This window comes from Cnephaeus nilssonii (assembly GCF_951640355.1).
Source record: "Cnephaeus nilssonii genome assembly, chromosome: 19".
Classification (NCBI taxonomy): domain Eukaryota; kingdom Metazoa; phylum Chordata; class Mammalia; order Chiroptera; family Vespertilionidae; genus Cnephaeus; species Cnephaeus nilssonii.
Window position 1 is genome coordinate 10006096 of NC_137090.1, and position 24338 is coordinate 10030433.

Consider the following 24338-nt stretch of genomic DNA (forward strand, 5'->3'; position numbering starts at 1 on the left):
CCCAATCGTGGGCGTAGCGGAGTGATGGTAATTTACATGTTACTCTATTATTAGATAGGATATTTTTAAATTGATTTCAGAGAGGAAGGGAGAGGGAAAGATAGAAACATCAATGATGAGAATCATTGACCAGCTGCCTCCCACACACCCCCTACTGGGGATCAAGACCACAATCCGGGCATGTGCCCTTGACTGGAATTGAACCCGGGACCCTTCAGTCTGCAGGTTAACGCTCTATCCACTGAGCCAAATCCGCTAGGCCAGACTTTGAACACAGTCTTGAAGGATGTGTAGGAGTTTACAAAAATAAAGGCAGGGTTAGATAGGAAGGGACATAGTAGAGAGAAGCATTAAGTGTTTAGGAACGGGGAAATATTTCCTTAGGGCAAAAGAAGAGGATTTGTAGGAAGTTAAAGGGGATGGAGGAGGGAGATAAAGCATGACAAACCCCAGGAAAGAGTGTGAAGGACCTCGTTTGCCTAAAAAGTGAAGTTTGGGCTTTTTGCCCAGAAAGGCGTACAGGGCGCCAATGGAGGGTCCTAGAGGAGTGATCTCTTTCTCAAGTCTTGTTTTTCAAAGGCTACGGCTGAGCGGAGGACACTGGAAGGCTATTAACGTTTATTCAGCAATTCCTGTGCATTAGGCATTCTCAGCATTTTATACTATTTTTATTGTATCAACCCTTTATGAGTGTGGGTCCCCCCCCCCCCCCCGCCCCTCCTCCCCAAATTCCAGGAAAGAAAGAAAAGGGCAGAGAGAAAAGGAAAGAACTAGGACAGGATTAAAGATATGGGGGGGGGGGGGGGAGTATTGATTTTGGAAACTTTGTTACATACACTCCCATAGGAGTACAAGTGTCCGGCCCAGGATGCAAACGTATTTCTCCCTGTGGGTTGTGGGTTGTTTGTTGTTGTTGTTGTTTAAAGGAAAGTCACCCTCTAAAGTGTCGGTGTGCTTACTCAGCCTCACTCTACAGGGGAGGGCGGACGCTCCGAGGCTTGGCCTCCTGCCTCTCGGCCAGAGGGATGTGTCCGTTTCCAACCAGAGCTGGCAGGAGGGCAGAGGGGATTCCTTCTCACTCATTCCAGGCAGCCTTCCCGGGTTACACGTCCACAGGACAGGCCTGGGAAAGACAAACCTACCCGGATGGCACCTGCCAGGGGCTGGACAGACACCACCTCGGTCCCCCCGAGGCGCTGGTGCGAGGGCACATTCCAGGGTGCCCAGAGCTGCAGAGGAGGATTAGAGAGGAGACCCCGGAATCCACCCCTGGAGCTTCAGGTGATGCTGACGCCCACATCTGGGGGCCGTCAGTGAGAGGGTCGCTGCAGTAACCCGGGGGGGGGGGGGGCGGGTTACAGGGGCTGGAACCGAGACGATGAAAACAATCCCCCCTCGCACCAGTCACGCAGCCCCAACTCCCGCTCGGTAGCCAGCGCCTCGTTTTCCAAAGTTGCCTGGGAGCTCATTTCCTTCTCCGGAGGCGATGAAGGGCGAGGGACTACACAAAAGGCTGGTGGCTTTTCACTCACCAGGAACGGGATGGAGTGGCCGAAGAGCAGGAGTCCCCTGCTACCCCACGGCGACCCTGGACTGAGGTGTAATTTTCACGCTATTTACAGGGCTTTTCGGGGGCCTCACCCTGCGGACTTGTGATTGGCTCTAGGGCAGATCTATCACTCATCCTCTGGGTTAGAGGTGGGTGGAAGGTCAACCACGACCAATACAAAATCAGTCCTCAAGACAAGCCCCGCCCCATCTAGCTTCCTGTTGCTGTCCATCAACCACCCCGTGGGAGGAACTTTGCTTCCCTCCAGTTGGCTGGCGAACACGTCGCTCACTCTTCAGTAGGTTTCCGGTTGGTGCCTTCTACCGTCCATCAGTTACATTTCACATGTCTATTGGCCCAACCAACGTCGCTCTAGATACCTGCCTTTGATTGGTTAGGAGTGCTGTCGGTCCCCAATGCACAACACTCTATTGGTGAACACTGCCGTCGCTCGGGCGGTGGCGGGCTCCGGGATTGGCGGGTGCTGGGCGGGCGGTGTCAGGCTGTCGGTGGCGGCGGAGGCGGCGGAGGCCAGGGAGGAAGATGTCGTAATGAGCGGTGGGTCTTGGCCGCTGCCGGCGGGGTCTTCCTATCCCCCAAGGGTCGGGAAGTCGGGCAGAGGCCGCAGGGAGGGGGAACCGGGGCCGGGGGTTGCCCCCTGGGGCCGGGCCTGGCGCCGGGGCCCGGCTCCGGGAGGGGCGGGGGAGGAAGGATTCCCGCCCGGAGGAGGAGCGGGGCTGGCCAGCCGGGCGGAGGCACCCGGAAGGGGGCGTTCGACTCCCCGCCTCCTCGGAGCCCGCTGGGCGGGAGGGCAGCGCTTCCGGGGGCTGGCAAGACGAGCGGGCACCTGGGGCCGACCGGTCACCCCTCCGCCTGGTCGCCCCCCAAACCCCCCAGCGCTGTCCGGCCCGGGGGTATTGCTCGGGCCTGCTCCGAGGAGACGACCAACCCCCCTTCGCGGGTGCCCTGTGCCGGGAGGACCCTCCTGCACTCGGAATCGAGGTGCCCGCCGGCGATCCAGGGCCCGCCCGAGTGCAGAGCGGGGCAAGGGGATGCTGGACGTTCAGATGGCGCCAAGCACATGGGCACTGCCGGGCATGGAAGCCAGCGTGGTGACCCGTGTGTCCCCATTGAGAGACGGTGTCAGGACACGAGGGCACTCCCGAGGCAGGTGACCTCTCGCCTTAGACTGCGAGTAGGCAACACCTTCTCATGGGTTCCTTCATTTGGATCCTGGAGCCTCCAGCTAAATACCTTCAAACACTGGGAGACATTTAAGGACTTGTTGGCGGAGCTAGCCTGAACCTGCTGAATCCCAAAGGCCAGGCACAAACCTAAGGAATGAACCAAAGAAATAAAAGCAAAATGGGTATTTCTTTTCTTCCACCGCACCTCCCCACCCCTATGAATCGCAGCCTCTTACCCGTGCTTCTTGGCATATATATATATATATGTTCCTGGGGGCTTTATAACTTTAGTTGAAAAGGAACTGTGTTTTCTCCGGGCCATTGAGAAACCTGTCTTCACTGCATTCCTTGGTTTTGATTCCAATATACTGTCGTGTTGAATCGTTTCTTAATTAACTTGATCCAGAGGGACTCAGTCTGGCTTTTCTCGGTGCACATTTTCCAGAACTTTGTTTCTTCTTCTGAGGTTTACTTCCTGGCTCACTTATTAGTTGTTTCCTAGAAAAGGGGAAGGAAGAGCCAGGAGATCTACTTCAAGCAATGAATTGGTTCCTCGTTGTCCTCCATCACGCCGATTTCATTGCAGATAGAGGGGTGATGAGTTTTAAGGGGCACTGGCAGGCACTGTCTAAAACTTGCATGCTGTACCCCACACGGCGATCAGTATCACACGGAGGGCTAAATGTGGAGTTGGCACTTCGGGTAAGATTTTTAGGGCTAGGAAGTTTAGGGTTGTTAGCCACCTCACAGAGAGACTGAAAGGAATGATGGTGGAGTCCACACCATAGGAGTAATTCTGAGTAACGACCCAAAGAAACCTGTTGTCTGCAGTAATTAATATAACTGCAGTGGCTTTTTAAATTCCTGTGTCTGGTGAAGGGGCTAATCTGTCCTACAACCTATCAGTTGGGCTGATGATGTCAGTGTTCCAGTGGCTTCTAACAGGCATTAATTCCTGTTGGAAATGGATTCTCACTGGGACAATGGGTACGATTTCTAATTCTTGTTTTTCCACTTGGTTGTACAGAGACTTCACCTCTTTATTGAAAAGCAGCAACAAGAGAAAAAAAAAAGCTCTCTGACATATATGAACCCCTGAGCTAGGCTGTTAAAGACACATTCCCTTTGCTAAGGAGACCCAGGTTGAGGTCGTTCATAGTCCTAGCCTGACGACCCAGCAGGGAGAACTGGCTTGAGGAGGCAGAGTTTGACATCACTGTTGATAGCACATAGATTAGGTTCTATTAAAGTTTGGGCCTCTGGAGGTCTGTCAGAGGAAAGGAGAAGCTGTCAGAAGATTTTAGCAAATGTCTGGGTAGTTCATTTTGCTGTCTTGGCCTTGCACTTCCTAGTTCTGTTGATTGATAGCAGTCTTTTGGAGAAGTTGCAGGGTCCCTAAACAGTCCCTTGCCATAGCTATGTAATAATTCTTAAGCTTGCTTTAAGCAAGTATTGCCCAACTAGGGCCCTGTGAAGACATTCTAAGCTGTTGCAGCCAACTAATACACCCTGATACTGACTTGGGTTCAGCAATTTTCTAGACATTGCTCACCCCCATTTCTATGATGGAAATGTATGATATTCTTCTAAGACCTATCTTCACTCCTCTGTTCTCTGTATACACACAAATTAGATGCCTCACTTCCAAAGATTGAAACACTTAGGGATTATTTTAGAGGGGGTGGGCAGTGGCCACAGAATAAAAGATGCAGAGAAACACTGCTGTCAGGGGTGTTAGAGTACTAGGAAGTTTAGAGGTACAGTTGTGTGAATACTTCTGAGTTTACTAGTAAACAATTACACGGTCCAATCTGAAGCCTTGGGGACTGCAAACTTGGAGTCACCTCTATTTATACTTGCTTACGAGTTTATTGGATGACAGTGTCCCTTTGGGATTTGTGAGCTTCTTCTCAACAAGTTTGAAACCAGGAACACTTGGTCTACAAGCTGGACCCAACCAGCACAAGCTGGGTTGGAAACTGGACCTCATTATGGAATGTATCTGTTCACATCTTTGCTTGTGTGGTTTTTTTGTTTGTTTTTTTGCTTTGCTTTAGTTTTGGATCCACATGCAACAACTCCTTGTGTGACTTCTGGACCAGTTGAAGGAGGGGGGAAATGCTTTCTCTTCATTTCTTCCTTCATAGAGCCAGTGCTTAGATTTTATATTTCTGAAATGCATTTGAAAGTCTCTCTCTTAAGACGTTCTTCCTGAATTATCATAGATTTCTTTTTGGCTGGAAGCATTTTCGTAGGAGACCTCAGGGTGGGGAGGTCTCCCTTTTCTGTTATCTATTGGAAAGAAGGTAAAAACATGGGGCGTTACTAATTCAAGGGCATCGCCAGCCTGAGGAGGAAAGGGATTAGCGATCGCCCTTGAGGAGATGCTCCCAGGTTGTACTGTTGGATTTGTTCCAGTTGATGGGATTCCAAAGTGGAAACCGGTTTTCCTTCTGCTGAAATGAAAAGAGGGTCCAGGAGCGGGCTCAGAGTCAGCCTGGGGGGAAGCTGCGGCTCCCACCCCGTGTCCAGGAAGCGCTCTTCAGATGCTCTGAGGCCCCCACGGCACAGGGAGTTACTAGACTTCTCATCTCGCCGGGCTTCTGGCTGGCGTGCTCTGCTCCGGAGCAAGGGCGTGTGAGGGGCTGAGTGCCCAGTTAGATGTTTCTGTTCCCTCCTGTGCGCAGCCCTGAGGAGTGTTGGGATGACAGGGCTGTTTGTGTCACAGGAAGAGCAGGCTTACAGTCCCAACTGTTGGAACCCTTCCTTTGGACACCTCATTCCTTAGGTACAATTAGTTTCAACATCAGAGTTGCATGCTGTACCTAGCCAGAGCCCCGGAACATCACAGTTCAGAGGGTTAGCTTGGGTGACTATTGTTTTGGATGCTAAGGGCTCCGAGATGCCAGTTTGTCCCTGGGCTGTTAGGTGGCCTTTTTCATCTCCGCCACAGGGTGAAAATGGCTCCGGGATCAGTAGGCACTGGCCTGCGCATTTCCAGATGTCCTCTTTCCAGAGCTTCCTTGTCCACCTCTCCTTTGGGACTTGGTGGAATGACAAAGCAGCCTCTTGAGAGTGTGAATAGGGGATCAGAGACAGCAGGCAGAACTGTGTGATTGGAAGTGGAATATTTCTGCTCCTGATCATTGTCTAATTGGAAGTCTCAGATTAGTCTAAAAACAGACCAAATCATTTCCCAGACTTCAAGAAAGTAATTGGTAAGCTAACCCTCCCTTCCCAGGGGAAATGAAGTCACCACTCGTTTCAGAAGCCGATCCCAGCCCAGGATGGACTCAAATAAACGTGCCAAAGCAGAGCAAGCATGTGTTTTCACATGATGGTGTTCTTCAGGGGGGACATATATTTTGGTTTCTCTCCCTCCCCCCCCCCCGCACCTGTTCTCCAAGACAGAATTCTGAGGCCCAGTATTCTTTGTGCCATTTCCTGAGATTGCTTCTATCAGTAAAGAGTTCTCACCGTTCCCTGTTGCTCTTGTGTCCCACTCACTTCTCCCGAGTCCCTGCAGTATGCACACTGTGACCCAACAGTATGCAAACTAGCTAAGGACAGTCACATTTTGGGGAGAGGAAGTCAGGGTGGAGACAGAAAAGAGGTATTTCTATAGCAGGTACCCTGATTATTTTAACTTACTTGGAAAAGAACCCCCCCCCACACACACACACACAGACACACACACACACTGTATGTTAACTGAAAGAAGCACTGGAATGTAGTGTGGTGGTGGTGATGATCTGTGTGCTTTGCAGTATTTGTCCAGGAGCAGGAATGGACGTGCACTTGCCTGTGTGAGGTGACTGGTGAGGTTGAGATTTTCCATCTGGCCCTGGATCAGCTAAGCTAATCTAGTGAGCTAACCTAGTGAGCAGATCCCAGCTGAGTCAAAGGATATGCAAATCTGCAGGTTTTCTCTTTTGGTTCTTAAGCTCCATATAGGCTCTCCCACTCCGCAGCCTCTAGGGTTCATGCAGTCATCCACTCAACAAATATAGATTAAGCACCCACTACGTGCCCGGTACGGAGGTACATCAATGGGTGAGGCAGAGAGAAGTCCATGCCTTTAGGAAGCTTACATCTTAGAGGGAGACAATAAATACTAATAGACGTTAGACAAGGAGAAGTGCTAAGGAGAAAAATAGAGGGCCGGAAGAATGTGTGTGCGGGTATAATTTTACAGGGCAGTTTGGGAAGGTCTCGCTGGGAAATGACATTTGCGTAAAACTGTGAAAGAGTGGAGAGTGAGCCAATACTCAGTCTGGGGTGAGAGACAGGGTGAGAGCGCCAGCAGAGAGAACAGCAAGTGCAAAGGCCCCCTGAGAAGCGGCCACGTCCGGCATGGTCAGGAGCAGTAGGGAGGCCCTGGTGGCTGACGTCGTGAGGGAGAATGATAGGGGCTAAATCAGGTCACAGGAGACAGGTCACATTGGGCCCTGTGTGTCACTGTGGGGACTTTGGCTCTTCATTGGAATGGGAGATGGAATGCTATTGGAGGGCTCTGGGCAGAGGAGTCACGGCATGATTTACGTTTGATGGGTCTCATGGATGCCTGTTGAGAGAAGACTAACAGGGACAAGGTCAGAAGCCCAGCCAGGAAGAAGGCTTGTACAGTTACACAGGCGAGAGGATGGGGGCCTGACCTGGTGATAACACGAGGCGGGGAAAGCAATCAGATTCTGGATATATTTTGAAGGGAGAGCCAAAAGTGTCTGCTGACTTAAATGTGGCGTGTGGAACCAAAGAAGGATCCAGGATGAGTCCCAGGGCTTTAGGGCTGAGCAGCTGGAGGGAAGGAGTGTGTGTCACTCACTGCAGTGGGGAAGTTTGACAGGCACAGAATGAGATATCAGTAGCCCTGTTTGGGCTGGATTTGAGATGCTTACTAATACATCCAAGTGGAGACTTCAGTCGGCAGTCAGATATACAAACCTGAAAATACAAATTTGGGAGTCATCATTGTGTAGAACCTATATGTTAATTGATGTTTAAAACTACGAGACTAGATGAAATAACCCAGGAAATATGTGAAAACTGAAGAAAAACAGGTTTGGAGACTGAGTCCTGGGGCAGCTCAACCATTTGGAATTTGAGAGGAGGGGCGGACCCAGTAAAGGAGTCTTACAAGGGTAGTCAGAGAGGTAGGAGGCTAACCTGGCAAGTATGTCTTGGAGTCAAGCGAAGGTGTTTCAAGGAGAAAGAGGGGTCAACTGCCAGATCAACATAGAAGATGAGGTCTAAGAATTAACCATTACACTTAGTAAGGTGGCGGTCACTGGTGGTGTGAGCAGTTTTTGTGGTGTGGATGGGGTAGAGGCAACATGGTTGGAACAGGTTTAAGAAAGACTGGCAGGAAAGAAATTAGGGACAGTAAATACAAGTGACTACTGCAAGGAATTTTTCTGGAAAAAAAATAGATTCAGCTAATAAAGGGAATTTTAACTTTTTTTTAAAAGTGTAATTTTATTGATTTTAGAGAAGAAGGGAGAGGGATAGAGTGATAGGAACATCAATGATGAGAGAGAATCATTGATTGGCAGCCTTCTGTGCTCCCCAACTGAGTATGGAGCCCGCAACCTGGGCATGTGCCCTGACCTGGAATCCGAACCGTGACCTCCTGGTTCATAGGTTGATGTTCAATCATTGAGCCAAGCCGGCCGGGCCAAAAATTTAACTTCCTTTTGAAATTGTGGACACGACACACATCAGGGTCATGGGCTGAGGATGGGATCAAAGTTAGGAGTAGGGAAGACTGGATGGCTTGGTAAAGTGTCTGGGTGGAGACAAGACCTCTATTCTGATCCAGCCGCAACCGAAGTATGTGCCCTTGACCTGGAATCGAACCTGCGAGCCTTTGGTCCGAGGGCCCACACTCTATCCACTGAGCCAAACGGCCAGAGCTCCATTCTTTATATACCTCCCTCCTTTGGCCTGTGGCATTAGCAAGGCATCCCCCAGAGTTGTTCATATTTAATGAAAGTCAAATTTCTTTTGCTCTTATAGAGCTGTTTTATATGGTTATTGTGATTGCTGGAGATTAGCTTCTGGGAAACATTCTGTGCAATTTGGAGTCATTCACAAGCTGATTCTCTTAGCCCATTTGTCAACTCCCTTTGGAGTCCGACGTTGTTCTCTAAAACCAGCCTGGTTTGCTTTTCCCTTACCAGCTCTGAATTCTCCCAGGCCAGGCAACTGGGAAAGACTAGGCTTAGAAACTGTTTTGTTGGCTGTAGGCCAGCTGAGCTGACCAAAATAGACAGCAGGGCTGTTTGTGCGAGTGAGGAGTGAAATTCCTCCAGGGGAAATACCATAGCAGGAGGCCAAGAAAGCAATGGCTGGGATGGTAGGAACCTGAGGCAAAAAAAAGCTGAGTACCCACAAGACCTGGCTGTGGGATTTGAGTAAAGTGCTCTCAGAGGAGAAAGCTTCGTGAAGCCTACTGTTGTAGTATTTCTTTGGTCCCCTTTTCTCTCTCATTCCCTGCGTCCCAAGTGCAAGACCAGTGCAACAGCCCCTAGTCCGTGGCCAGAGCTTCGGGACCCCTCAGCCCATGGAAAGACCCCCAGGACAGAAACACACTCCCTCCTGTGTGTGGGGGGGGGGGAGAAGTGCTGTGAAGGGTGCCCTGGTGCCTGTACACGGGCACATACCGGAGCATTTACCCCACAGTGTGGGGGTGGGAGGGAGAGGAAAGTTTCCCGGAGTAAGTTATAAAGGACCTCTGAAGGAGGACTGGAGATCAGCAAATGGAAGAGAGCATGCTTGGGCTCCAAGTGAGAGAGGGCCTGTTATAAAGGTCCAAAAATGGAGAAAACCGGTGTGCCTTCAGGAGAGGAGGACAGAGATAAGTAGGAGGTGGGGGGGGGGGAGGGGCAGATTGTTTTGACCTCTATAAGCTTATCATGAGATCAACTGGAAGTTCTTGCAGGATTTAGTGAGGGGAGAGGCTGGATGGAATTTGCATCTTAAAATGATTCTGACCAGATTATGGAAGCTGGAGAAGAGGGGCAAGGCCAGAGCTGGAAGCTATTTTGAAGGCTTTGGGCAGTATTTCCGGCTGAGCCAAAGCGGTTAATGCTAGGATAATGGCGATGGAGGTGAGGAGCAATGAGTAGACTGTAGAGAGGTCTATATTTAGGAAGTAGAATCAGGAGGACTTGATGGGTTGGCAGTGGGGATGATGCTCAGATGTCATTGTGATGGGAAATAGCAGAAGAGGCTGGTTTAACCAGACATTCACTCATTCTGCAGCACTGAAGGGTCGCTGGGCTGTGGACCGGACTTAGTGTATCTGTTCCGCAAACAGACCTGGCCCACCCTGGGAAGCCCTCCCGTCTCAGGGGTCCTGGAAGGCCTCTGCGGAAATGACATGCCTGTTACGTAGTGGGCTCTCAATAAATTTTGCTGAGAAAAAACAACAGGCTGAGACCTGCAGGATGAGTAGGTCTTAGCTGGTAAGAGAGAAGGAAGAGCTCTAAGCAGGGAAGGGGCAGTGGCAGAGACAGAGGCTCTGAAAGAAGCCCCGGTGCCAGGGGGTGAGAAAGCTGGAGAGAGAGGGCAAAGGGGACCGCTAAGGTGGGAAGCTCTGTGGGCAGTGCAAGCGAAAGGCCCACAGAGGGCTGGGTGTACTGGTCTGCACTGGGCAGAGACCTGGGAGTTGTCAGCCTGTGGAGGTGCTTGAAGCCAAGGTGGAGGGGACAGAGGTGGAAATGAATCATCTCTCTGTACACCAGGAGCTGGGGTACTCGGATGCTTTTCTGCTGGCCTTAGAGTTAAACTGGCTTCCAGTATCCAGAAAGGAAAGACTGTGGTCCCATCAGACACTGGACGGCTTGTTAGATGACCTTGGAAGTTTTCCTTGAAACCTGAGAGAGCTACTTCCTGTCTAGTAAATCACTGAAGTTTCACCAGCCAAGGTGAAATCTCTGGTGGGATTAGCCAACCTGAATGCTAGAACTCTGAAAGAAACCCCTTCTATTTCAAGAGTATGCAATAATCCCACTTACCCATGTGGCAAAGTGTAGGTTTCAGTGACTGGATGTCAACTGCTGTGAAAAGCCAGTGGTACCCCCCCCCCCCCCCCCCCCGGCCGGTGTGGCTCGGTTGGAGCATTGTCCTGTACATCGAAGTGTTGTGGGTTCAGTCACTGTTCAGGGTGTGTCCAGGAAAGCAATCGCTGTTTCTCTCTCACATTGATGTTTCTCCCTCCTCCCCTTCCCCTCTCTCTAAGAAAATCAATAAGCATGTTCTCGAGTGAAGATAAAAAAAAAAAGCAAATGGTACAGTTAAAATGGTGGACGTGGTATAAACCAATAAGAGTCCTTTTGCAGTCTCGCTTTTTATAATATGAAGGAAAGCACAATTTATGTCCAAATTACACATTTTAAATATAAGGTTCCAAATTAATGCGGTTCTAAAGTACTTGGATCAGAGTCTTTTAGTTACTGTCTACGCCATTTCTTAACCAATTCTCATTTCCAAACACCAACGGGAAATGCTTCTCTTCCCTTTTATGGTTAATCTCAGGGTATAATCCTGCAGTGGCAGGGAGCGAGATCCTCTCTGTTTTGGTTGCCCAGGGGCCACAAAACTCTGAGTGATCCTAGGAGAGATACAAACATTGGCTTGCAATCTAGAGGAGTATTTCAAGAGCCAGCTGGGGAGGAAAATGAAACCAAATTGAAATGGTGCAACGCCAAGCGCCAGCAGTCTGCAGCTTGCTTCAGTAGATTCTGCTGTAGCTTCCTAACCGAAGGCTCACTCAGAGCCCAGCCAGGTCTCCAAACAGTTTGAGTCCAGGGTAGTAATGACTGCAGAGGGAGACAGGGAGATGGCAAAGGGGGATGAGTAGGAAGCTCTAGGCCAGTTTTCATCTTGTTTGCACGCTGTCCTTTTCTCATGTCCTTCCGTTTCATAACAGACGATGTCTCGGGGAGAGTCACTCACCAGTTTTAGCTAAGTGAGCCTGAGCCCAGGGAGCCTCCTGGGAAAGCCTCTGCCTTTCCTTCCCAGCCCTGCCAGCAGCTAACTCGTCTTGTGTTTTTATCAGTAACTGGTCTGAGAATTGTAAAACCCTTAAAGGCAGTCAGTCCAACTTCCCGCCCCATCTAGACATCCTGACTCCAACAGACACATATTCTGCCTCAGGCTAAATGGTTCCAGAGAAGGGAGACCATTACTACAAAAGGCACTTATTCCATCTTTTGAAAGTTTCCCTCTTAATCTGAAATCTGCCTTCTTGAAATTTCCACCCTGAAATCTTGGTTCCACCCTTTGAACCCACGGATGGAATAAATACCCTGGTGGATATAGCTGCTCGGGCACCCTGGTCACAACCATTGCTGCCCTCCTCTGAACCAGCTTCCACTGCAAAGCCCCCTTTTCAAAATGTCCCCCAGAATGAAACCTGACACTCCGATGTAGCCCAAGTGTGCAGAACACACTAGGACTCTTATTTCTCTTCTTCTGTGATTGGACTTGGGGAAATGCAGTGCAAGATTGCAGTAGCTGTTTTGGCAACCGCATCAAGATTCTGTTGGCGCCCGTTTAGCTTTGAGTTAAAACCACTGCAGCTTTTTCACAGGAGGCTCACTATTAAGCTCTGTCTTCCTGTCCTGTATACATGTTACTTTTTTAAAAATCTTAAGTGCAGAATTTATTCAACTTTAAAGTTTAAACCATCATTTACTGATTACCCACTATCTGATTAATGCTTTTCATATCAATTGTTGATGCCTCCTGGAATCCCATGAGGGATTCCATGATTCTCCCTCTTTCTCTCTAAAATCAATAAAAACATTGATGTTTCTCTCTTTTTCCCTTCCTCTCTCTAAAAATCAATTTTTTTATTTTAAAATTTTTATTGATTTCAGAGAAGAAGGGGGGGAGAGAGAGATAAATAGGAACATCAGTGATAAAGAGAGAATCATTGCTTGGCTGCCTCCTGCACACCCCCCACTGGGGATCGAGCCCACAACCTGGGCACGTGCCCTTGACTGGAATCGAACCCGGGACCCTTCAGTCTGCAGGCCAATGCTCTACCCACTGAGCAAACCAGCCAGGGCTCTGAAAATCAATTTAAAAAAAAAATATTTTATTGATTTTTTACAGAGAGGGAGAGAGAGTTAGAAACATCTATCAGCTGCCTCCTGCACACCTCCCACTGGGGATGTGCCTGCAACCAAGGTACATGCCCTTGACCGGAATCGAACCTGGGACCTTTCAGTCCGCAGGCCGACGCTCTATCCACTGAGCCAAACCAGTTTTGGCTGAAAATCAATTTTTAAAAAAATATATTTTATTGATTTTTTACAGAGAGGAAGGGAGAGGGATAGAGAGTTAGAAACATAGATGAGAGAGAAACATCGATCAGCTGCCTCCTGCATACGCTCCACTGGGGATGTGCCTGCAACCAAGGTACATGCCCTTGACCGGAACCGAACCTGGGACCTTTGCAGGCCGACACTCTATCCACTGAGCCAAACTGGTGAGGGCTAAAAATCAATTTTTAAAAATAGTTTTAAAATAAAGAAAAATATGAAATAGAGGAGAAAAATAGCAAAAGTCCATCACGTGTAGTAAGGGCATCTTTTGTTTCTGGAAACTTTTTTTAAAAATATATATTTTTTTATTGATTTCAGAGAGGAAGGAAGAGGGAGAGAGAGAGAGAAACATCAATGATGAGAGAATGAACCAAACCAGCGAGGGCATCTGGAAACTCTTATTGCATGAGCACAGGACAAGGAAGTGTGTGGGTGTATGTGTGCACTGAATCTTGATGTAAATTGTTTTTATAGCTGTGGTTCATGGTCTGAATAGTTTGAACGCTGCTGTAGAGAAAAGATGTTTTTGAGTCAACTTAGATTGTTTTCATTATAATGCTACAACTTAATTATGTACTCACATAAATCGGTGTAGCTCCTTTAAAATTAATTAAATAACTACCCAAAAGCCAGTAAAATTCAAACTGACAACATCATTCTGGGAGGACGACATTAGTTTGACCCTGAATCGCTGTTATCAGCATAAGCACAGCGCGGACTTGACACCAGGGCCTCCGTGACTTCTGCACTCCCATCCTGCAGGGTCTAGTGAGGAGACACAATCCTCCCAGCTTCTGAAGAGCTGTCATCCCTCACGTTGCACAAATGTATCAAATGAGTTACATGCAGAATTAAATTGTCTTAATTAGCCCACGCAGTTAGAATAGTACCACTTGGCACTAATACAGTTGTAATAGGCCCTGAAATGTGCAAATCTGGGGTAAGCAACAATCACCCAGTGATCTATAGTATTTGTTCCTTTTAAAAAGATGATCTCCACAGTGAAAACAAGAATAAAACATTCTGGTAGAGAAAGCTTGAGCCTCCGAGGAGAAGCCTGCAGACCCTGGTCCTGGGGCCCCATCCCTAGTTTGAGGCACCCTGGTTGACCTTGCAGCAGCCAACTAGACAGCATGGATCTACTTAGCCTCCAAAATAGACTGTTATCCTGCCTGCAATGCCTTCCCTTCTTATAAGAATACTAGAGGCCCAGTGCACGAAATTCGTGCACGGGGGTGGGGTGGGGGGGGCGCAGGTGGTCCCTCAGCACAGCCTGCACCCTCTCGCAATCCAGGACCGCTGGCTCCTAACTTCTCACCTGCCTGCCTGCCTGATCGCCCTTAACCACTGTGCCTACCTGATTGCCCCAACCCCTCTGCCTGCCTGATCATCCCTAATGCCCCTAACTGCTCCCCTGCCGGTCTGATCGCCCCTAACTGCTCTCCCCTGCTGACCTGATCACCCCTAACTGCTCTCCTTTGCTGGCCTGATAGCCCCTAACCACCTCTGCCTCAGCCCCGCCACCATGGATTTGTCCAGAAGGACATCCGGAAGATGTCTGGTCTAATTAGCATATTACCCTTTTATTAGTATAGATTATAAAAATTTCATCCAGGTGCCTTGTTGAAAGAAAATATGCAGCGCATACCATTCTGATGTTTCCAGCCCAAACCCCACAAAACAGATTTGTTTAGGATGACATGTTTTTTGCAGCCGTGTGCTTACTCCTATGATTACTGTCCTGCTCCCTTACCTCAGTAATTGTAATGCTGGTCAATCATTTATTCTAGGGTTTTGCCAAGGATCAGTGTCTAATATTTCCGGATCTACCTCTACTCTGGGTTTTGCCCAGAGCTGCCCTCTGGCTCCTCACTCGTTTTACTCCTGTGCTACAAAGTCTCTCCTACTCTGGAGTGCTGCTTGTGTGGCCTTAAAGCCTGGGAACCATTTAAGGCATTGGTGTGCCTTCTTACTAGTCCATCACCTGTCCTGGATTCAGTCCCCCATTCACCTTTTCTTTACCTTTTCCCATTTAAGAATCTTCCTCCCAGTCCTAGCTGGTTTGGCTCAGTGGATAGATCTTTGGCCTGCAGACTGAAGAGTCCTGGGTTTGATTCCGGTCAAGGGCACATACCAGGTTGTGGGCTCAATCCCCAGTAGGGGGCATGCAAGAGGCAGCTGATCAATGATTCCCTCTCATCATTGATGTTTCTGTCTTTCTCTCCCTCTCCCTTCCTCTCTGAAATCAATAAAAATATATATTTTTAAAAAACAACCCTTCTCCCATAGAGAGAAGCCAGAGGCCAGCTAAAATTGAATTGTTCCACCTTCTCCCCAACTTCTCCCCTCCTCAATGCCCAGCAGGGGCCCAATGCCTAAACCATTTTGCCTTTTTGAGCCTCTGAAGTAATGAATACCCTTCTTGTTTCTGTACTTCCCGAAATCTACTTTCTAAGGGTCTAGGATACAAGTTAGATCTGCCCAGTGTCCTTTTTCTTCAGTGATGTATGAACTGTATGATAGCTTAGGTTCTTTCCCCCAAATTCTCATGGTTTTCATGTTACCTATCTTATATTTATCTTAGATTAGACTTAATTCAGAGTAGAGATTCCTTTAATTACTTCCTTAACATTCTTTATCTTCCTTTATTTTAAAAAGAGTACAATAGAATACATTTATTGTGAGAAAATGACAAAATACAGAGGAAAAACAAGGAGAAAAATTCTCTTAAGTCAAGCAAAATCCAACTACCAAGCGATAATAATTTTTAACATTTTAGCAATTTAAGACTTTTTCCTGCTATATTCATATATTGAAATACGTATACATTTAAACAAAAATAGAATTTATCTTTATTCTCATTATATTCAGTGATTAGCTTCCTAGTCTTGGTGATATCTATTGGGCCAACCAGGTGATACCTAGTATAGGGCCATACCTATTGTCTTACATTGAAGTGTAAATTCACATAAAGCAATTCTCCATATGCTATAGAACAATACCTGGGCCGTTGGGCCTTTGTGGTGAAGGCTGAGCATAAAGCACCCAGGACGTGGGCATGGAGTAGATGTGTCCTCCTTGTCAGGAATCCTGACTGAGCCAAGCTTCTCTTCCAGGCTGGCTTGGCATCTGGCCACAGCAGCAGTGAGCAGGAAACCTGGGTCAGGGCTGGAGGATTAGCTGGGGAAGGGGGCTTCCCCGCCCACCATGCAGGGGTTCTGACCTAAGGAGAGTCAGCAGTGCCCCACAGAGAGGGCTCCATAGGTTCACGGTTCAGTTAGAGAAGCTGCGCTTGGTATAATCTCAGCATCTTCGCGTTATCTCGGGCTTTATGTTGGCTGGAGGGGACAGTGCGGGGAAGGCAGCACCAGCTGTCCTCACAGCCGTGGATGGCTGAGTCTGAGCAGAGGAGAAGGGCATCTGCTGGGAAAGATGCAGGGTTGCTCAGCTTGAGTGGATCAGTGTGGGGAAAGCTCTTAGAGAAGCAGCAGCAAAGAGACAAAACGGAAATACAAGGCAAGTGGGTTTGGGTTCTTCTGGGGCATTTTGTGCATCACTTTCTTCTCTTCCAGCAGATCCACAGACCAGCATGGCTGCCACTGCTGCCGTCAGTCCCAGTGACTACCTGCAGCCCGCTGCCTCCAGCACCCAGGTGAGTGGGTCTGAGGGTGGGGGCTGCATCAGCCTGGAAGGACTCCTAAAGCTGCCATCCAACCAGACTGACCACTCACTGTGAATACCCCAGGATATGAGCCCAGGGAACCTTCAGTTATCTCGTTTCTGAACTAAGAAACCATGGCCACTAACCTAAGGTGCCACAGTTGGGTCAGGGGGAAAAGCAGGATTAAACTCAAGGTCTCTTCCACTAGACTCCACTGACCATATAAGGAAAATAGAGACTTGTGTCCCCACCCCAGAGATACCTTGTAGCCTCAAAAGAGCAGCCTTCCCTGGTCAATGAAGTCATGTCCCTCGAAAACACTTTACCAGAGGGTGTATTCCTCTTGTTGCTCCTCCCTTTTCCTTTCCCTCTCTCCCCTCCTCCGTTGAGGAATCAGGGATCCCTTAATCCCTGTGGTGGGCCAATGGAACTCCATGTGAGAGCTCAGGGTGGTTCTGTGCCCTGTTAGAAATGAGGCCCGTGGGGAGTAAGTGGCCAGCTCATGCTGTTAGTTCACCCTGTCCTGGGGTGGTTCTCGGGCACTCCTTCCTGAGAAAGACATTTCCCACCCTTTCTCCCTTTTTACTCAGTACAGGCCGGTGCACGACATTCGACATTCGTGCACTGGGGGAGGGAGCGGTCCCTCAGCCCAGCCTGCACCCTCTCGCAGCCCGGGACCCCTCAGGAGATATCTCTTAAGCCGGCAGTCGGATATCCCCCGAGGGGTCCTTAGCGCTGCCACAGAGGCGGGAGAGAGGCTCCCGCCACTGCGCTCGCCAGCCTTGAGCCTGGCTTCTGGCTGAGCAGTGCTCCCCCTGTGGGAGTGCACTGACCACCAGGGGGCAGCTCCTGCGTTGAGTGTCTGCCCCCCTGGTGGTCAGTGCATCATAGCGACTGGTCGTTCTGCTGTTCGGCCGATTTGCATATTAGGGTTTTATTATATAGGATGGAGAAACCAGCAGGGAATGACAGGACCACTGCATAGGGAGGATGCTGGCACCCTGCCTGCCACGGAAGTGGGGAGGAACCTGCCAAGAGGAACAGGCAGAGGGTGGCTGGGCTACAGGCCCTCACATCTCACTCCTTTTCTCCTCTGGATTTTTTGCAGGATTCCCAGCCGTCTCCCTTAGCCCTGCTTGCTGCAACATGTAGCAAAATTGGGCCTCCAGCTGTTGAGGCTGCTGTGACGCCTCCTGCTCCCCCACAGCCCACACCACGGAAACTGGTCCCTATCAAACCTGCCCCTCTCCCTCTCAGCCCTGGCAAGAATAGCTTTGGAATCTTGTCCTCCAAAGGAAACATACTTCAGATTCAAGGGTCACAACTGAGCACATCCTATCCTGGGGGTCAACTGGTGTTCGCCATCCAGAATCCCACTGTAATTAACAAAGGGACCCGATCAAATACCAACATCCAGTACCAGACAGTCTCTCAGATTCAGGCGAGCAGTGGCCAGACCATCCAAGTACAGCCCAATCTCACCAACCAAATCCAGATCATCCCTGGCACCAACCAAGCCATCATCACCCCCTCACCATCCGGTCACAAGCCTGTCCCCATCAAGCCAGCCCCCGTCCAGAAGTCAAGTACAACTACCACCCCCGTGCAGAGTGGGGCCAATGTGGTGAAGCTGACAGGTGGGGGTGGCAACGTGACACTTACTCTGCCTGTCAACAACCTTGTGAACACCAGCGACACCGCGGCCTCCACTCAGCTCCTCACGGAGAGTCCTCCCATCCCGCTGTCTAAGACTAACAAGAAAGCCAGGAAGAAGAGTCTTCCTGCCTCCCAGCCCTCGGTGGCTGTGGCTGAGCAGGTGGAGACGGTGCTGATCGAGACCACAGCGGACAACATCATCCAGGCAGGGAACAACCTGCTCATTGTTCAGAGCCCTGGCGGGGGCCAGCCAGCTGTGGTCCAGCAGGTCCAGGTGGTGCCCCCCAAGGCCGAGCAGCAGCAGGTGGTGCAGATCCCCCAGCAGGCCCTGAGAGTGGTGCAGGCAGCATCTGCCACCCTCCCCACTGTCCCCCAGAAGCCCTCCCAGAACTTTCAGATCCAGGCGGCCGAGCCAACGCCTACTCAGGTACCACGCACACCCTCTGCACCTGCCTTCCTCTCCTCCTTAGCACTAACTGGCTAGCGCTCCACTCAGCTTGCCTTTGAAGATGATGCTGATGCATTTCCCGATTTGATCTGAATGTTCAGAGTCAGTATCGTTTGGGGTGGGCAGTAAGTGTGGGAACCAGACTGTCCTGGAACACTGACTTTTTCTCTCTGTCCCTCCCAGGTCTACTTCCGTACGCCTTCCGGTGAGGTGCAGACGGTCCTTCTCCAGGACAGCTCCCCAGCAACAGCTGCACCCGCCTCCACCACCACTTGTAGCAGTCCTGCACCCCGTGCTCCCCATCCGAGCGGGACCAGCAAAAAGCACTCAGCCGCAATTCTCCGGAAAGAGCGTCCCCTGCCAAAGATCGCCCCTGCCGGGAGCATCATCAGCCTGAATGCAGCCCAGCTGGCGGCAGCGGCCCAGGCCATGCAGACCATCAACATCAATGGTGTCCAAGTCCAGGGCGTGCCTGTCACCATCACCAACACCGGCGGTGAGGGAAGACCCCTGGGCTGGGGCGTGGGTAGTGTGTCTGCACATCCCTCGCATTGGAACTGTGGGCCAGCCCCGTGCTTCCCAGGAACAGCAGAGAGGATAATACCTGACACTTGTCTCATCCTTTCCAGCTTACAAGCATGTCCACTCGGTCCTTACAGTAGCCCTGTGAGATAGTGTAAGATGCTTGTTGGCCCCAACTTACAGCTGAAGACCTTGACTGTGGTGGAGAGAGTAAGATATACTAGGAGAAAACTCCAGCTAACACCAATGCAAATTCGTTTGGTACACACCAAAGACAGATACATCTTCAAGGGAGGCCCTGGGTAAAGAAACTTGAAGGAAGACTTCCAGAATGAGGAAAGCCTTGAGTTAACGTTGGAAGGAAAGGAGGGAGCCTTTGGCAGTGGAAATGGCTTGTGCTTCACTTCAGCTGAGTGGGAATATTTGGTAATATTTACATTATGAAAGCAGCTTTGCAAATCAGCAAAGGAGTATTGTAGCTAACTAGCAAAACGGTTCCTTGCCTTGCCTTCTTTAGCCAGGTGAAGGCCTTTACAGGGTAGTGGCACTTTAACACCAGCAATAGGTCAGCAACACTCCCCTGCTTTGAAAGGCTTTATGCAAGTCCTAGAGGACTTGGGTTTTTTCCCAAAGCCCTCAGAACTGTCTTCTTTATTTTTTTTTAATATGTTTTTATTGATTTCAGAGAGGAAGGGAGAGGGAGAAAGGGGTAGAAACATCAGTGATGAGAGACAATCATTGATTGGCTGCCTCCTACACGCCCCCTACTGGGGATCAAGCCTGCAACCCTTGGCATGTGTCCTGACCAGGAATCACACCTAACCTCCTGGTTCATGGGTCAGTGCTCAACCACTGAGCCACACCAGCCTGGCTCTTACTCTTATTAATAGAAATCCCTGGAGACTTTCCTGAGAGCAGGTATCTCACAAGGGCCTAAGGCTGGAGGAAATTCTGGGAGAAACACCCCTCAAGACAAGACTCTTCCCAATTGAAATATGTGAAAGCACATTTGGCTGGTGTGGTGTGGTGTGGTGTGGTTCAGCGCATTGATGCTGAAGTTGACTGCCTGGGTTCAGACCCGAGTCCTACCACTTATTAGCTGTGTGACCTTGATATGTTATTGAGCCTCAGTTTCTTCAACTGTGAAAGGAGGATAATAGCATCTGTTTCACAGGATTGTGAAGGTTGAAGGCGTATCTGGCATATAACAGGCTCAAAAGCATTAGCTGTTAGGGTTATCCTTATCATATGCAGAAGGGAAGGAGGGTGTCAGGCTCCCTGCTCTGTCCCTTCAGGCTTCCTCACCACAACCATGCCCTACCACTCCCCACAGGGCAGCAGCAGCTGACGGTGCAGAATGTTTCTGGGAACAACCTGACCATCAGTGGGCTGAGCCCCACCCAAATCCAGCTGCAGATGGAGCAGGCCCTGTCCGGAGAGGCCCAGCCCGGGGAGAAGCGGCGCCGCATGGCCTGCACGTGTCCCAACTGCAAGGATGGGGACAAGAGGTAATGGGAGCCAGCCCGGCAGCCTGGCAGGTGCCTGTTCCCCATGCGCCTTCCTGGGACACAGATCGAGGGGGCAAGGTAGCGACTCCACACCACCTTGCCTCCTCACCTCCTCTGTGCTCTCTGACCTGCCCCCACATCCTCTCTCCATCCCATCCTGCCCCCATCTTCTATCTCCTCCCTCACTGCTTTTCCCTTTCCCTCCTTCCCATCCCCATTCCCAGGTCTGGCGAGCAGGGCAAGAAGAAGCACGTGTGCCATATCCCCGACTGCGGCAAGACTTTCCGGAAGACATCCTTGCTGCGGGCCCACGTGCGCCTCCATACCGGCGAACGGCCCTTTGTCTGCAACTGGTTCTTCTGTGGAAAGCGGTTCACACGGAGTGATGAACTCCAGCGGCACGCTCGCACCCACACAGGTCTGTTCCCTCTCCCCAGTGGCACACTGCCACCCAGACGGCCTCTCACCCCCTTCCCTGGCAGGCTTGCAACCACACGGGTCCTCCCCCCACCTCTCCCCGCACCCCCACTCCATTGCCCTCAGTGGCATCGAGATTGCTGGCCCTGCCGAGGAACTGCCACACTGAGCAGGAGCTACAGACTGTCTTCTCGGGGCTCCAAGCCTACCAGGAAATGCTTTCAAGCCATTCCTCTATCGCGGTGTTTCCCAAAGCATCGTGCAGCCTCGATGGCTTTTCCACAGCGGCAGCTATTTATGTAACAAGCACCCACGTCGCATGCCAGGCACTGTACTGCGCACTTCACAGCCCACTGATTTAACCCTCAGAACAACTCGGTGGGAGGGTGCTTCGATTATGCCCATTTTATCGAGGCCTGGAGAGGTGGCTGGGTCTCAGCTGGTGACTAGTGGAGCTGGGTTCAGACGCAGGCCCCCTGGCTCCCAAATCCACACTCTTTCTCCCCCCCCCCCCCATTTGAAATATAATCATATCGATGAAACTATACATTTCTACATTAAAGACAAGTTATAGAATAATTCCGAGTAATGTTGATAGGAGCTACAACTTTAGCCCAGCTATTATTTTTTTTAAATATATTTTTATTGATTTCAGACTGGAAGGGAGAGGGAGAGATAGAAACATCAATGATGAGAATCATTGATTGGCTGCCTCTTGCATGACCCCCAATGGGGATCGAGCCCACAACCAAATCGAACCAGGGACCCTTGAGTCCACAGGCCGACGTTCTATCCACTGAGCCAAGCCAGCTAGGGCTAGCCCCTCTATTATTTCTCTCTCTCTCTTTTTTTAAAATATATTTTATTGATTTTTTACAGAGAGGAAGAGAGAGGGATAGAGAGTTAGAAACATCAAAGAGATAGAAACATCATCAGTTGGTTGTTTCCTGCATGTCCCCTACTGGGGAATCAAGCCCGCAACCTGGGCATGTGCCCCAACCGGGAATTAAACCAGTGACCTCTTGGTTCCTGGGTCGACACTCAACCACTGAGCCACACCAGCTGGGCTAGCCCATCTATTTCAATTACAGGTATTATGATTTCAAATTTTCAAGGATGCAACAGCACTAGATTGAGCTGTTACTACCAAGTCCACACACTTAGTTGCTACCCCATATTGCCTTTCCTATTATTATTTCCTGAATGATTGTCCTGAAATCGTTTCACTATTTCATTCATTTTTGGGTCCAATCACTATTATTATTATTTTGTTGTTGTTGTTGTTGTTCTTGTTAATCCTCGCCTGAGGAAATTTTTTTCCATTAATTTTTAGAAAGTGGGAGAGGGAGAGACAGAGAGAAACATTGATGTGAGAGAGACACATCGATTGGTTGTCTCGTGCATGCACCCCAACCAGGGCCAGGGAACCTGCAACCAATATACATGCCCTTGACCAGAATCGAACCCAGGACCCTTCAGTCTGTGGGCCAACGCTCTATCCACTGAGCCAAACCGGCTAGGGCGCAATCACTATTATTTTTGACATCACAAGCTTGATGTCACGCGTGCCTCTCCTCTTGGGGGGCTGGGACAGTGTCTGTGAATGAGCTCTGTGAGTGATGCCATCTCCTCTTCCCAGGGGACAAACGCTTTGAGTGTGCCCAGTGCCAGAAACGCTTCATGAGGAGTGACCACCTCACCAAACATTACAAGACCCACCTGGTCACGAAGAACTTGTAAGGCCCACTGAGGCGGGAAGCCCGAAGATGCAGTCCCCCGGGGGAAAGGAGGCCCGGCTGCCCTGGGCCTGCCCTCAGCCCCTCCCTCCTGTTTGGCAACTGTCCTCACAGGAAGGGGTTCTGCTGCCCCACACTCGCCTCTCCTGAAGCCCTTGGCTCTGCCCTGGCCCTTGCCTCTCACCAGACCGGGGACACTGGCTCTGCCCAATGAGACGTTCTAAACCAGGACGAGTGGGAACCTTTATTTCCAAAGGAAAAACATGAATTTCACTCCATCGAGGAGCAAAGTGAGTCCCCCTCCCCCCCCAACATTGCGAGAGTCGCATCATCGTGCCATGCACCTCCCTGGCCCCAGCCACCTCAGATGCCCCGGGCCCTGCACCCAGGGCACCAGCGGCATCCACCTCCTGTGAGGCTCAAGAGGCCACCTCCACTCCACATGCCCAGCCCCGCCACAACTCTTCTCCAGCACATTCCAACTTTCTATTTAAAAATAAAACTACCACGGACTCCCTGATCCCCCTTTTTCTATGGAGAACGTTGCCTTATACTCTATTTCAGATAATGAACACTGTGTATTGTGTGTGCTTTAAAGTTTTATTTAATTGCTCCCTTCCTCCTGTACTTGTTACTCACCTCCCCCATGCCTGCTTTCAGTTTAGGGTTTTGGGAGGCAGTGATGAGCATATGGGTTTTTTTCTCATTAGCAGTTCTCTTTTCTAAATGACACAGCATTTCAATTTGAATCTGGATTCAGATAAAAACACACCCTGAACCTTTCCGCTCTCCCTTCATCTCACCTACCCCTACCGTCCCAAGCTCTAGTTATGTACAGTGTATATTGTATAATAGACAATTGTGTCTACTACATGTTTAAAAACATATTGCTTGTTATTTTTGAGGCTTTTAAATTAATAAACAAAATACAACTTTATTTTTAGTTGTAACTGCTTGAGGTATGTTTTATGATTGACAGATTTGTTATCCTTTATTAACGATGTACTTGGTTCAGCATTGGGCTGACAAAAATTTTTCCTTGCTAATAAATTTAGTTGCCTGAGGCAAAATCCGCAACTTGGCAGTGCAGCTTCCTTTGTCTTTGACCTCATGGAGCTTGGAGAGGGGACTGAGGGGAGGGAACCCTGGTCTCAGAGTGGTCCACCAGGACCGAGGCAGGACCTTCCTCTCCTCGCCTGAAAAGGGTCGCGGCCACATAGACTTCATGGCATTGGCACCAGCCCCCAGAGCACCTGGGTGGGACCTCCAGGGGGACAGGACCTAGCATAGGTGTTCCTGCTTTGTTCTTCTATAGCCAGT

The 24338-nt window shown here is 49.9% G+C and overlaps 1 protein-coding gene across 2 annotated transcripts; it reads left to right on the forward strand.

Annotated features, from left to right (window-relative positions):
* Positions 1 to 2027: 2027 nt before the first annotated feature.
* SP2 (Sp2 transcription factor) lies at positions 2028 to 24095 on the forward strand. 2 transcript variants are annotated; one of them, XM_079799020.1, is made up of 7 exons: positions 2028 to 2107; positions 16646 to 16722; positions 17840 to 18814; positions 19019 to 19331; positions 20691 to 20865; positions 21090 to 21283; positions 22922 to 24095. In XM_079799020.1, the coding sequence occupies exons 1-7, from the start codon at positions 2101 to 2103 to the stop codon at positions 23020 to 23022; spliced, it is 1842 nt and encodes a 613-aa protein (XP_079655146.1). In that variant the 5' UTR covers positions 2028 to 2100; the 3' UTR covers positions 23023 to 24095. The 2 variants fall into 2 exon arrangements, with proteins under 2 accessions (XP_079655146.1, XP_079655147.1); XM_079799021.1 differs by having other exon boundaries at positions 2035 to 2107; positions 16643 to 16722.
* The last annotated feature ends 243 nt before the right edge of the window (positions 24096 to 24338 follow it).

What these genes read in the sequence shown, in the direction of transcription:
- SP2 (XM_079799021.1), top strand. An exon ending in CACCATCACCAACACCGGCG is followed by an intron (nt 19,332 to 20,690) that starts GTGAGGGAAGAC and finishes CACTCCCCACAG; the next exon opens with GGCAGCAGCAGCTGACGGTG. An exon ending in GCACGCTCGCACCCACACAG is followed by an intron (nt 21,284 to 22,921) that starts GTCTGTTCCCTC and finishes TCCTCTTCCCAG; the next exon opens with GGGACAAACGCTTTGAGTGT.